The sequence below is a fragment of the Ochotona princeps genome, chromosome 22 (genome assembly GCF_030435755.1).
Source record: "Ochotona princeps isolate mOchPri1 chromosome 22, mOchPri1.hap1, whole genome shotgun sequence".
In the NCBI taxonomy this organism is placed as follows: domain Eukaryota; kingdom Metazoa; phylum Chordata; class Mammalia; order Lagomorpha; family Ochotonidae; genus Ochotona; species Ochotona princeps.
Window position 1 is genome coordinate 10,118,936 of NC_080853.1, and position 13,007 is coordinate 10,131,942.

General features: G+C 49.9%; 2 protein-coding genes across 3 annotated transcripts in view; one reads left to right on the top strand and one right to left on the bottom strand.

Annotated features, from left to right (window-relative positions):
• The window catches only part of SYS1 (SYS1 golgi trafficking protein), a 33,278-nt gene that overhangs the window by 14,515 nt on the left and 5,756 nt on the right, over window positions 1–13,007 (bottom strand). The window lies entirely within an intron of this gene.
• TP53TG5 (TP53 target 5) lies at window positions 7,694–11,182 on the top strand. 2 transcript variants are annotated; one of them, XM_058679354.1, is made up of 5 exons: window positions 7,694–7,855; window positions 8,145–8,219; window positions 8,395–8,525; window positions 10,018–10,507; window positions 11,064–11,182. In XM_058679354.1, exons 1-5 carry the CDS (start codon window positions 7,808–7,810, stop codon window positions 11,067–11,069), a joined length of 750 nt encoding a protein of 249 aa, XP_058535337.1. In that variant the 5' UTR covers window positions 7,694–7,807; the 3' UTR covers window positions 11,070–11,182. The 2 variants fall into 2 exon arrangements, with proteins under 2 accessions (XP_058535337.1, XP_058535338.1); XM_058679355.1 differs by having other exon boundaries at window positions 7,735–7,882.

Below are 13,007 nucleotides of genomic sequence, written 5' to 3' on the forward strand. Positions count from 1 at the left end.
GTGAAGCCAGGAGATGAAGTTTCTTCCAGTTGTCCATGTGAGTGCAGGGTCCCAACATGAACCATCTTTCACTGTCTTTCCAGGCTCAATTAGCCAGGAGCTGGATTCAAAGTGAAACAGGTGAGACTCGAACCAGCAGCCATTATGGGATGCTGGCACCGCAGGCAGAGAGACTTAACCTACTATGCCATTGAACCGGGCCCAGCATTGTCTACTTAAAAAAAAAAAAAAAAAAAGATAAATAGGACTTCACAAAATTTAAGAATTGATTCTTTTGGGCCCGGCAGCGTGGCCTAGCGGCTAAAGTCCTCGCCTTGAACGCCCCAGGATCCCATATGGGCGCTGGTTCTAATTCCTGGCAGCTCCAATTCCCATCCAGCTCCCTGCTTGTGGCCTGGGAAAGCAGTCGAGGACGGCCCAAGGATTTGGGACCCTGCACCCCCGTGGGAAGACCTGGAGGGGGTTCCTGGTTCCCGGCTTCGGATCGGCGCGCACCGGCCCGTGGCAGCTCACTTGGGGAGTGAATCATCGGACGGAGGATCTTGCTCTCTGTCTCTCCTCCTCTCTGTATATCTGACTTTGTAATAAAATTAAATTAAAAAAAACACAATTAAGCAAATGAAAATATAAACCACAGACAAGTAGAAAATATTTGCAAATTATAAGTGTGATAAAGTGAGCCGGATTTTATACTTAGTCCTTAATAGTATAAAAACAATCCAATTTAAAAGTAGGCAGGAGACCTGCAGGGGACACCTGGTACAACAACAGAGAACAGAGGACAAAACAAATCGATCAACTACCCCAGTTTTGTGTAGGCAGTGAAAATCTGGGCAAACAGAGACTCTAAGCTAGACTGTGTCAGCCAGTGGATTCTCAAGGGACTTCATCGTGCTTGGAGTGACCAGACCACCTGAGGAGTGCCCTCGCAGCATGCCCCACATCGGGGACCTGGGATGGATGGGAGGCTGGATGGGGCTTCTCCCGTTCTCTCCCCTCTCACCCCAGATACAAAAAAAAGAGAGCGAGAGAGAGAAAATGTGAAAACAATGGTCTTACCCGCTTTCCTGTAGCCCTTGATCCTCTGTGCCCTAATCAACTATGTAAAGATTATCAAAATAAAATAATAAAAAAATCAGCCAGAAGAATTGAACAGAAACTTTACTAAACATAAGATAAAAATGGCAGGACTGGCATTGTGGTACAAGGAGTAAAGCTGCCACCTGTAACACTGGCATCCCATATGGATGCCAGTTTAAGTCCCCCCTGCCACACTACAGTTTCAACTCCCTGCTAATTCATTTGGGAAAGCAAAGGATGGCACTTAGGGAAGGCTGGGACATCTGTACCCACATGAAGAAGCTTCTGGCTTTTGCTTCAGTGCCCAGGCCCGGCCATTTGGGGAACGAAGCAGCAGACGGAAGACCTCTGTCTCTCTGTAACTCCTCTTTGCATGTTTCACGAGTCGGCAATTGAACCCAAACCTCTACCACTGAACCACCCATGGACTGGTAACTCTTATTTTCAAATAATGAAATTGGTGGGGGTTCTCCCTTTATCTCCCATCTCACCCCAGATACAAAAGAGAAAAAAAAAGCAATTATGTGGAAACAATAGTCTTACCTACTTTCCTGTAGCCCTTGACCCTTTGTACCCTAATCATCTATGTAAAGATTGTCAAAAATAAAGGGAAAAAAAGAGAGAAAAATGGCAAATAAGCATATAAAAATAAAATATGAGGTACAACTACATCAAAAAAGCCCAAACAAGTTAACAATACCTACTGCTACCAAGCATGTGGAACAATGAGACCCCTTGTCCACCAAGGGTGGGAATATAAACTAGTACAGCCACTTCACAAAGCGGTTTGGCAGTTTCTTAACAAAGCTAAACATGCAATTAGCACATGACCCAGTAATTCTATTCCTCGGCATGTCTAAGTGAAATAAAACCCGTATTCCCACCAAAATCTGCACACGGATATGTTTAGGAACAGAAAATCAGACTCCAGCCCAGCTGTCCTACAATGATTAGATAAACAGTGGTGCGTTGATATAAGGGTGTGCTGCACCACAATGAAAACACAGGAACTACGGGCAGTCAACACTTGTGAATCTCGAGTGAAGGAAATCCAAAGCGTAATGCTCTGTGCTGTGCGATGCCGTCACATGCAGCAGTGGGAAGGGCACTGCCCTGGGGCCTGGCACCACCTCGGCTGAGAACGGCGGACGAGTTCCCCACAAAGAGATGGCTGCGGGAGTTAGGGCAGTTACACAACCATTCACCTATTGATCACTAGTTATGCAATACGATGTTTTCCTCAAAGCTTATGGAACTGAACAGTAACGGTGTTAACCTCACCATATGCAAAACAGACATGAGGAAAGAAACTAAAGCACAAACTATGAGAGGAAACAAACAAATCAAAACAACAGAAGGGAATCTCACATTCTTGAGGATGGCTACTGGTTTTTTTTTAAGATTTTATTATTATTATTATTGGAAAGCCGGATATACAGAGAGGAGGAGAGACAGAGAGGAAGATCTTCCGTCCGATGATTCACTCCCCAAGTGAGCTGCCACGGGCCGGTGCGCGCCGATCTGATGCCGGGAACCAGGAACCTCTTCCGGGTCTCCCACATGGGTGCAGGGTCCCAAATCCTTGGGCCATCCTCGACTGCTTTCCCAGGCCACAAGCAGGGAGGTGGATGGGAATTGGAGCTGCCAGGAATTAGAACCAGCGCCGATATGGGATCCTGGGGATTTCAAGGCGAGGACTTTAGCCGCTAGGCCACGCCGCCGGGCCCTGTTTGTTTGTTTTTTTTTTTAAAGATTTATTTATTTTTATTACAAAGTCAGACTTACAAAGAGGAGGAGAGACAGAGAGGAAGATCTTCCATCTGATGATTCACTCCCTAAGCGGCCACAATGGCTGGAGCTGAGCCAATCTGAAGCCAGGAGCCAGGACCTTCTTCCGGGTCTCCCACGCGGGTGCAGGGTCCCAAAGTTTTTGGGCCATCCTCAACTGTATTCCCAGACCACAGGCAGGGAGCTGGATGGGAAGCAGGACTGCCAGGATTAGAAGCGGTGCCCATATGGGATCCTGGCACGTTCAAGGTGAGGACTTTAACCACTATGCTATTGTGCCAGGCCCGAGGATGGCTACTGTGAAGAAAACAGCAAACATATAGAAAAATGAGAATGACTGTGCCCTGCTGCTGGGAATAAGATGGCTAGCTACTACAGAAAGCAATATGACGATTCCTCAGAAAAAATTAAAAACAGGGCACAACAACGGGTTGAATTATGGACACTAGTTCAAGTCTCAGCTGCTCCACTTCCCATCCAGCTCCCTGCTAATGCACCTGGGAAAGCAACGGAAGATGTCCTACGTGCTTGGGTCCCTGCACCCATGTGGGAGACCGGGATGGAGTTCCGGGTTCCTGGCTTGGCCTGGTCCTGCCCCAGCCATTGGTGCCATGTGAAGAGTAATCCAGCAGAAGATACTCTTTCCATAATTCTTTCCATAACTTTCAAATAAACAAATCCTCAGGAAAAAAATGAAAAATGGAATTTTCACATGGTCCAGAAACCACTTCTGTTTAGACACGGATACTTCAAAATGTGGAAAACCGAACTAAAATGTTTATTTTGGTGCAAAAAAATTTTTAATTTGTTACACAGCTTTTTCATAATACACATTTTTCCTTTCCCATGTAATTTCTCTTCTTTCTTTTTAAAAAAGATTCATTTATTTTTATTGGAAAGGCAGATTTACACAAAGATGTACAGAGAGAAGGATCTTTCATCTATTGGTTTATTCCCCAAGTGGCTGCAATGGGGCGGAGCTGAGCTGATGCAAAGCCAGTAGCGAGGAGCTTCTTCCGGTCTCCCTTGTGGGTGCAGGGTCCCAAGGCTTTGAGCCTTCCTCCACTGCTTCAAAGAGATGGATGGGAAGTAGAGCAGCCAGAACAGAAACCAGCGCCGATTTGGGATCCCAGCGTGTGCAGCGTGAGAATTTAGCCACTGAACCATAGTGCTGGGCCCTCCATTTAATCTTGAAGGTTCTTCATTATATCAAGAAGAGCTGAAAGTAGGATCTGGAAGGATATTTTTTTAAGCTTTATTTATTTTTATTTTAAAGGCAGATTTACAGAGAGAAGGAGAGAAAGATCTTCCATTCTCTGGTCCACTCCCCAAAGGGCTGCATGACCAGACATGAGCTAATCCAAAGCCAGGAGCCAGGAGCTCCCTCCAGGTCTCCCATATAGGTACAGGGTCCCAAGTCTGTGGGCCATGCTCCATTGTTTTCCCAGGCCATGAGCAGGAATCTAGACTGGAAATGGAGCAACTGGGACACAAACTGGTGCCCACACGGAAAGCTGGCAGTTGCAGGCAGAGAATTAGCCAGCTGAGCCATTGCACTGAACCCTGGAAAGATATTTGTACACTCATGATCATAGTAGTGTTATTCACAATAGTCCAAAAGTAGAAACAACCCAGCTGTTCAATAAACAATAAATGGATAAATTAAAATGTGGTATATTCATACAACGGAATATTATTCATTATTTACTTTTATATTTTTTAAAGATTTATTTTTATTTGAAAAACAGTTTTATAGAGAGAAGGAGACACAAAGAGGAAATTCTTCCACTTGTTGGTTTTCTTGCCAGAGACGCACTGATCCAAGATCAGCAGGCAAAGGGCTGTGGAGCAGCCGAGAGGGCCAGGACGCCTGGAGGGGACCAAGGCAAGGGGAGGAGTGTCTCTTCTGACTTCGCGCTTTCAATTGACCACAACCCCTGCCCTGTCCTGTCGCCTTCACTTTGACAGTCACGGGCTTTTGATGTGAAAAGCTCTTCCACAGGACAGACTTGGTCCAGTGCTCATCAAAGCAGGAGCCACGCATACACACCCCTCCCCGCCGGGTGCAGCGCGCTGTGGAGTGGGTCCTGCTCTTGGCTGGGTGTCAGACTGCTCTACTGCACGGAATGGTGTCTGAGCAGCTGTATCTCACAGCCTCCTGGGAATCGGACAGTGGGCACCAGGCTTTCAGAGCGCCCAGAGTCCCGTCAAAGCCTCCCAGGACCTGTTCCCAGCACACCAGGGTCTTCCACCACCATCCTCCTCCTCCCCCTCTCCCATTTATTTCAGGTCTCTGCTCAAATATCCCCTTGTTAGTGAGCCTTTCCCAGCCCACGCTTTTTCAAACTCCCAGCCTGTGCCCTCACTATCCCCAGACCCTATCGTCTCTTTTCCAAGCAACCCATCTGATACGGCAATGCTGTGCTACAGCTCACATATAAGGGCTTGCTGAAGTCAATCATTAAATTGCTAGGAATTCTGCAGGTTAGAGGTTAAGCATTGCTGAACATTAACATTTAATGTGTAAATTTACAGTAAAATAGTAAAAACAAAGACACAGATATCCAAACATTACCATTTTTTAAAAAGATTTAACTATTGGGCCCGGCAGCGTGGCCTAGCGGCTACAGTCCTCACTTGAACGCCCCGGGAACCCATATGGGCGCCGGTTCTGATCCCAGCAGCTCCACTTCCCGTCCGGCTCCCTGCTTGTGGCCTGGGAAAGCAGTTGAGGACGGCCCAATGCATTGGGACCCTGCACCCGCGTGGGAGACCCAGAGGAGGTTCCAGGTTCCCGGCTTTGGATCGGCGCGTACCGGGCCCGTTGCGGCTCACTTGGGGAGTGAATCATCGGATGGAAGATCTTCCTCTCTGTCTCTCCTCCTCTGTGTATATCTGGCTGCAATAAAATGAATAAATCTTTAAAAAAAAAAAAAAGATTTAACTATTTTTATTGGAAACTCAGATACACAGAGAGGAAAGTCTTCATCCAGTGATTCACTTCTCAATTGGCAGCAACAGCCAGTGCTGAGCAGAACCGAAGCCAGGAGCCAAGAGCTTCTTCCAGGTCTTCCATGTGGGTGCAGAGTCCCAAGGCTTTGGGCCGTCCTCTACTGCTTACCCAAATACAAGCAGGGAGCTGGATGGGAAGCAGGGCTACTGGGACACAAACCAGAATCCACATGGGATCCTGGCACAGTCAAGGTGAGGACTTTAACCACTAAGCTACTGCACCGGGCCCACATCACCAATGTTTTTACTATCTTTTACTAAAACTGCAGCTTCCTAGGATTCTCTATATCTATTTATATACTATATACTATATACTATATACTATATACTATATACTATATACTATATACTATAGGGCCTGGCGGCGTGGCTTAGCGGCTAATGTCCTCGCCTTGAACGCCCCAGGATCCCATATGGGCGCTGGTTCTAATCCCGGCGGCTCCACTTCCCATCCAGCTCCCTGCTTGTGGCCTGGGAAAACAGTCGAGGATGGCCCAATGCTTTGGGACCCTGCACCCATGTGGGAGACCTGGAAGAGGTTCCTGGTTCCCGGCTTCAGATCTGCGCAGCTCTGGCCATTGTGCTCACTTGGGGAGTTAACCATAGGAAGGAAGATCTTCCTCTCTGTCTCTCCTCCTCTCGGTATATCTGACTTTGTAATAAAAATAAGTAAATTTTTGACAAAAAAAAAGAACATATACTATATCATGGCATACTACTGCTACTTTTTGCCCAACTCTAGAATTCAGTGACGGTCGACAGTCTGAAATAGGCCATGGCAGGAGTCCCACATCAGAGAAACAGAGACACAGGACACACTGGCGTTAATGTATTGTTTTGTTGATTGCCTGTGCCCATGGTTAGCCATGTACTAAATTCAGACCACCAGCTGTTTTTATTGCAATACAGCTATGCTCACTGATTTACATATTATCTATGACTACTTTCACACCACAACAGCTCAGCTGACTTCCAAGTACCAGCTGTTGTGGCCACTAGGGAGTGAATCATTAGATGGAAGATCTTCCTCTCTGTCTCTCCTCTTCTCTCTATATATCTAACTCTGCAATAAAAATTAATAAATCTTTAAAAAAAGAAAGAAAATTCAATATAAAACAATGTTGTTTATAGGTACTCCACTGTAAAGAGCAATAAACAAAAAATCTGAGAAAATCTACTTCTAGTACTCAGCTTACAAGCCAATCAATAGCAAATCAACCAAGTCATTGAGGAGTAAATTCTAACATCTTTACTGTTTCATTTCTTACCTTTTAACATGAGAGTATCAACATCCATGTTGGTGTTTATGACACTTGTTTGTCCATTAAAACCACATGCTGGAGGCCATGGACAACAGAGTTGGGAAAAAACTAATACTATATAAATGGATAATAACATTTACAGTAAAAATTATTGCAGAGTTTTACCATTATTTGTAGATTCTATAGTTAGAACTAACAGCACGTGCATGAACACACACAGACACATCCATTCCAGAAAGTCAGTCAACCTTTACAAACACTGCATTGTCTGTCCTCTACTAGAACATAAGCTGCCCAAGGTTAAGAATTTTCTTCTATTCCAATGCTTAGAAAGGCACCTGGAGTACGCAACACGAATGAAGAAGTAAGTACTACTGGGTATGCTATTTAATTTCCTTGAATCTTAGCTTCTTCGTTTTATAAAGGGGCTCACAGGGCGTTCACCGGGCATGCTGTATTTCCTCACAGATGGCCTTTTCCTGGCCAGCCTCCAACCCTGCCCCTGTCACACATTTCAGTGATGTCATAGCTCTGCTGCTTGGGAGGCTCCGGCAGTCACATCGGACCCCCGGCCTGAGTGCTGGCTGAACGGAGAGGAGGACAGGGCGCAAGCTGTACTCGGGTATAATCTTGCTTGGCCTGTCTTCGAGCCTCAGAGCCCCAGCATGAGTCCACCAGCAAAGAAGAAGCCCCAGAATACAGTAGTTTTCAAGGTTGGAATGTGGACCAGACCCTAGGGGGTGAGCCCCCCTAGGAGGGGACCTTAACAGAAAGCGCAGGCACACCATCGGCAGGGGCCCTACAACCAGGGCAGGAAAGGGGATGGGAAAAGGGAGAGATCAGGAGAGTTAATACGGACTCTCCTGTTCTGCCCCCAAACCAGAAGACAAAGCTCCCAGGCGTGGGTTGGTCAAACTGTGATCAGCTAAATGGAGAAGCATAATGGAGGCACTCAGGAATTCCTCCATGTTAGCTCTCTGTCTCTCTCACTCTGTTCCTCAGACACAAGATGAGAAACTGCAGGACAAGATAAGACAGCCCATTAACAAAGTAATTAAGCGGACCCGACTTAAAATGGTAAGATGTTCCAATCTAGCCCCAACTCCGAGAAGCTGGGATCCCCATATGGGGCTGCTCCTGGTTGTCACAGGGCGTGACCAGGAGCTGAACTGGGCATGAGGCAGCAAGAGGAGTGGGGCCTCTCCCAGGAGAGCTGCAGCATCAGCTTCCCTGGTTTCTTGCCCCCTGGCAGGTGTTAAGAAACCTTTCGCTTCTGAAGATACTCAAGAGCTCAAACCACCGAATCCTAGAACTGCATAACCTGGCTAAGAAGTGTTGGAATTCACTACTCCAAGTCCCCACGATCCTCCGTATCACCTCCAGGTAAGCCCAGCCATCCAGTCACTCCCAGGACGAATCTGGCACTATGGTTACCAGGAACGGAACTGCTGTTGAGGGGCTCTGTGGATGAGCTCTATCTTACGGACGGGGCTGAAGCTCGAGGGGTGAGGCGAGCTAGTCTCAGTTCACTTAATGAGTTCATGGCAGGTGTAGGTTACTGCTGGCTGATATCAGAGCTGTGGTCATAACCATGGTCATAATCATCCAATTATGGCCCAACTCACAACTTGGGACACCGAGGCAGGGTGGGACAGGGGAGGAGCTCAGTCCTCTCCTTCTCAAAACACCACCACCACCATCAGAGACGCACCTGTACACTGCTCCCTGAGGTCTGAGGACCAGGTAATCTTGCTGAGGCTTGGTTTCCTCACGAGACAGAACAGTAAGGAAGCTAACATTTACTAGGCGCCTGCTGAATGCCAGCTCCTGTTGCAAGCACTTTGCAAGCACCTTCTTCATTACCTCACCCCTCACAGCAATCCTGTTGGGTAGACGGGATAACCCCAGTCTTGTGGACAGTGAAGCAAGAGCTCCAGTCTCACAGGTGGGAAGGGCCGAAAGCAGAATCTGATCCCACAGGGCTGACTGCAAAGCCTGTCGTCCTGCAGGCCTACCCACCCTGCTGCTCCACGGGCAGCCTTGCTCTGCAGAAATGCTGCAGGGACCCTAGTGGCAGCAGCCGTGACATTAACCTTGTGCCTGAGGCCTTGCCTTCTTCACACACACTCAGGATGGTGCTGCCATCGGGCGCCTAAGCAATCTACCAGGCACTCTCTAGGGACGTCTCCTTCCATCATGTAATGTGTTTGGCAGCTCCACCTGTCTGCGCTGCTCTCTGATTTGGCAGTCAAGAAAAATGGAGCCACAAGAATTGGGGTCAGCGAGTCCCTCATCTTGTCACTTTTTTTTTAAATCAGTGGAATTGCTTACAAATATATACTCTCACCCATCCACCCTTCCCGGCCAAGCTCCAACTGTATGAAGAGAGGAAATAACCTGCCCCGACCCTGCTCCCACTCTTCCCCAGGCTCACAGGGCATTTGAGATAATCCAGAGTACAATATGAAATAACAACAACTACAACACGAAACTGTTCATTCTCCTCTCAGCTGAAAAATCTGAAGATTTAACCAAAGAGCAGACGTGCAGCATGTACAGGGAGATTCCAGAAAATTCATGGAAATCTTGCTTTATCTCTTACTTCTGTTTTTCCATAACTTCTGGAAGCCACCCCCCCAGCCCACCGGGCCTTTTCCTAAGTGTCCTCAGAGTTGGCCACACCTGCCACCGGCCCAACCTCTCACAGCTTCTGCCAATACTTGTGCTACCCCCTAGCGCCAGGCACAAAACCTCCAGGCAGTGGAGCAATTTCCTCTCAGGCCCTCTCCAGCTTCCTAGCAGGCTCCCGTGACCTGGCCACAGAGGACCAGGGCCTTGGTCCTCTTCTGCTGACTGCCTGTTCTCTCCCTGCCAGGGGCAACAACGTCCAAGAGCTCCAGTTGGCTAAGTGCCTTGAGGAGAATCCAGAGTCCAAGAAATTAGAGTCCATGGCAGAATACCAGCAGACCAGGCCCCAGGAAGGCGAGCCCCAGGTGGCATCTGAGATGAAGAACACAGAGAAGGGGTCGTGTGCAGGGGTCACATGCAAGGAGCAGCAGGTGGAGCCCGAGGTCCTGAGGCCATCCAGGGGACACGACGTGGATCCTGGTGCTTGGGAGAAACAGCAACCCTCTGGGGTTCCCCAAGCCCCCTCCGACCAGACTTACCAGCACAGGGGTCCCAGGGAGGAGACAAGGCAGCTGGGCACAGCTGACCCGGGCACCTGGTTTGAGGGGCTGCCCACCCGAATCCACCTGCCGGGGCCCCGGGTTATGTGCAGAGCCTCCACGCTGCGCTGGGTCAAACGCTGCTGCACTCGCTTCTGCTCAGCATCACTTGAGCACCCCATGGGCCATCTACACAAGGTGGGTGAGAAGACGCTGTTGCCAGGCCCTGAGGCACGGGTACACCATCCAGAGTCCTGGGGTGGGGTGGGGTGGGGTGGGATGGAGCTGGGGCAGGTAGGGCCAGGAAGCTCCACTTTCAGGATGCAGCTGGAGGCTCTGGGGGCAGGGGCACTGGAGAGGTGGGTTTCCGGAGGGGTTATCTCATGGCCTCAGGGGAGACCAGGACCAGAACCACTGACTCCCACTCTTGCCGTCAGAGGTTAAGCAGGTATGTATGGGGAAAAACTGAGCCGGGGTAAGTAGTCCTGGGGCTTTGCTGCCTTTCACTCTGTCAGAACAAACCCATTTCCTGGGCATGAGATTCATTCCTGCTTCACAACAAATACTACTACCAAAAAATTCAAAAATGCTCTAGCCCCTCCGTGGGGGCACCAAGTTTCTGTGAAAGGGAGGGTATGACTGGCTTGGTCAAGACCTGCCTGCAGCAAAACCAGCCCTTCCGCCTGGCGCTCTTGCCAGACAGCGCCGCCTGGAGGCGGCCTTGGCACCTAACACAAAGGTCTCTGTACAACAGGTGTGATCCAGCACGGCAGCCAGAGGTGTAACAGGGTGCAGATCTCGTCGTAAGCTGAGCAGGAGGGATGGGCAGGAAAATTTTCCCATCTACAAATAAAATCTCCCACAGGGAACTGAGGAACACCGCTGTTATTTCTACCTGTCCATCCGGGGCTGGGAAGGATGGAGGTAAGAGAGCCTTTGCAGAGGTGGGGGAGGGAAGTGTGTGTGTCGGACATCAAGGGCTTGGCCCACTCTTGTTCCCCAGGCCATTTGGACTAGTCTAGACCCTAACAAAGAAGTCAGTGAGTGGCACCCCTGCCCCCTGGGGCGCCGTGGGGCTCCTGGGCACTGCATTCTGCTCTGTGAAGTCAGTCAAGCAACATCATGCTCCTGGGGGCAAGGTGCATCACAATGGTTCTAGGCGCTGAGGACACGCACAGCAACTCAGCTGGGAAGTGACAGGGGTGAGGATTCTAACTCATGTCCCCTGTTTTCTTGGGACACTTTCCCAAGAAAACAAAAACGCGCGAGGAGGCAGCCTGCCCAGGCATCACCAGAATGGCTGCAGCGTCCAGGTCACACAGGGGGCATGGTGCCCTCTGGTGTGGGCTACGCCTTTGAAGTTGCTCTGCCCGAGTCACAGGCCCTGCAGAATGCTAGGTCAAGCAGGGCCTAGTATTGTGTCCTACTGTGCTGGTGTGACCCAGGCGCCCACCCTCATCACTGAGCCCCGGGACCCCAACAGACCAGGGTCACCCTGTCAGGAAGAGCCACAGGGCCCTGAGCAGCAGCTGAAGCCTGGGATTCTCCAGGTTCGGCAGAGCAGGCTGCCTTGAGTGGGCTCCCTCAGAGAGTGGCTGTCAGCAAGCGGCACCGAGCCTTCTTGGGGGGAAGCCAGGCAGTAATGAGGAGCCCCAGCTTGGGAGGAAGGGAGGAGGGAGAATAAAGCAACAACCTCCTCTTCCAGGATGGGCACCATGACTGAGCCTCACCAGCCAGGACACAGCCTCGGCCCTGGGCCTGCTCAGGTGCCACACTGCCGTTCACGCTCCGACAGACACTTGGCTGCCTTTCTTCACCGCACTCCAGCAGTGCTGGTCAAGGGTGCAGGCCCATGTCACCCTGGCCTCTTTTCCCCTGAACCTCCACTGCCAGCTGTTTCCCTGCCTTGTCTGTCCTCCAGCCCAGATCCTCAGGAGTCTCCCTGTCGGCTTCCTTGCCAGGCATCATCCATGCCAGCAACCTTAGAACACAAGCTTGATTCCCATCTTCTGCTCCATCGACCTCTGGCTTAACATTGACCTTGCCAGGGCCACTTGTCGGGGCATTGCAGTCCCACTCAAGCTCAAACTCTTCTCCTGGGAGCCTGTCCAGGGAGCCCTGTGTGGAGGTCATGACGGCATGGACCCTGGAAACATTGGCATTATCCATTTTGCCCCACAGAGAATTGGAGTTGGCCCCCAGCTGCCCACAGAGAATGCCACCAAGGTCAGCATACATACCAAGCAGCAAGGACTGCAGGCTGTGACGGACCCTCGGGGCCACCCCTTCTTGCCCTAGCACTGACGCCCCCCACAGGCCCACAACTTGGGGAGGCTTTCCCACTGCTTTCTTGCCTTTGTTGAGCCCTTCAACTGGAGCCTTTTCTAATGAGCTTAGTTGAGTCCTGACCTCACTGGATCACAATAGAAGATAAGTCACCTGGTGGAGTATGGCAGAGAGAGCTCAACACCGAGCCCCAAGACCACAGGTGGCCTAACAGTTGAGAACTCTGATGCTCAGGGGACAGAAGGCTGCTCCTGCAGCATGGGAAGTGGTGGCGCGAGGGCGTAGGGCAGTAGCCGAGTGACGGACACTCAGAATCCTGCATCACTTCTTACAGGCCAGGAACTGCACCAGGAGCTTAACACATGGTATCTCGTCACACTCTCATTAGACAAGGGAGATGAAGAATCCTACC

Coding starts and splice junctions, on each gene's coding strand:
- TP53TG5 (XM_058679354.1), top strand. CDS start 7,808: ATGAGTCCACCAGCAAAGAAGAAGCCCCAGAATACAGTAGTTTTCAAG. Junction 7,856..8,144: donor AGAATACAGTAGTTTTCAAG/GTTGGAATGTGG, acceptor TCTGTTCCTCAG/ACACAAGATGAGAAACTGCA. Junction 8,526..10,017: donor ATCCTCCGTATCACCTCCAG/GTAAGCCCAGCC, acceptor TCTCCCTGCCAG/GGGCAACAACGTCCAAGAGC.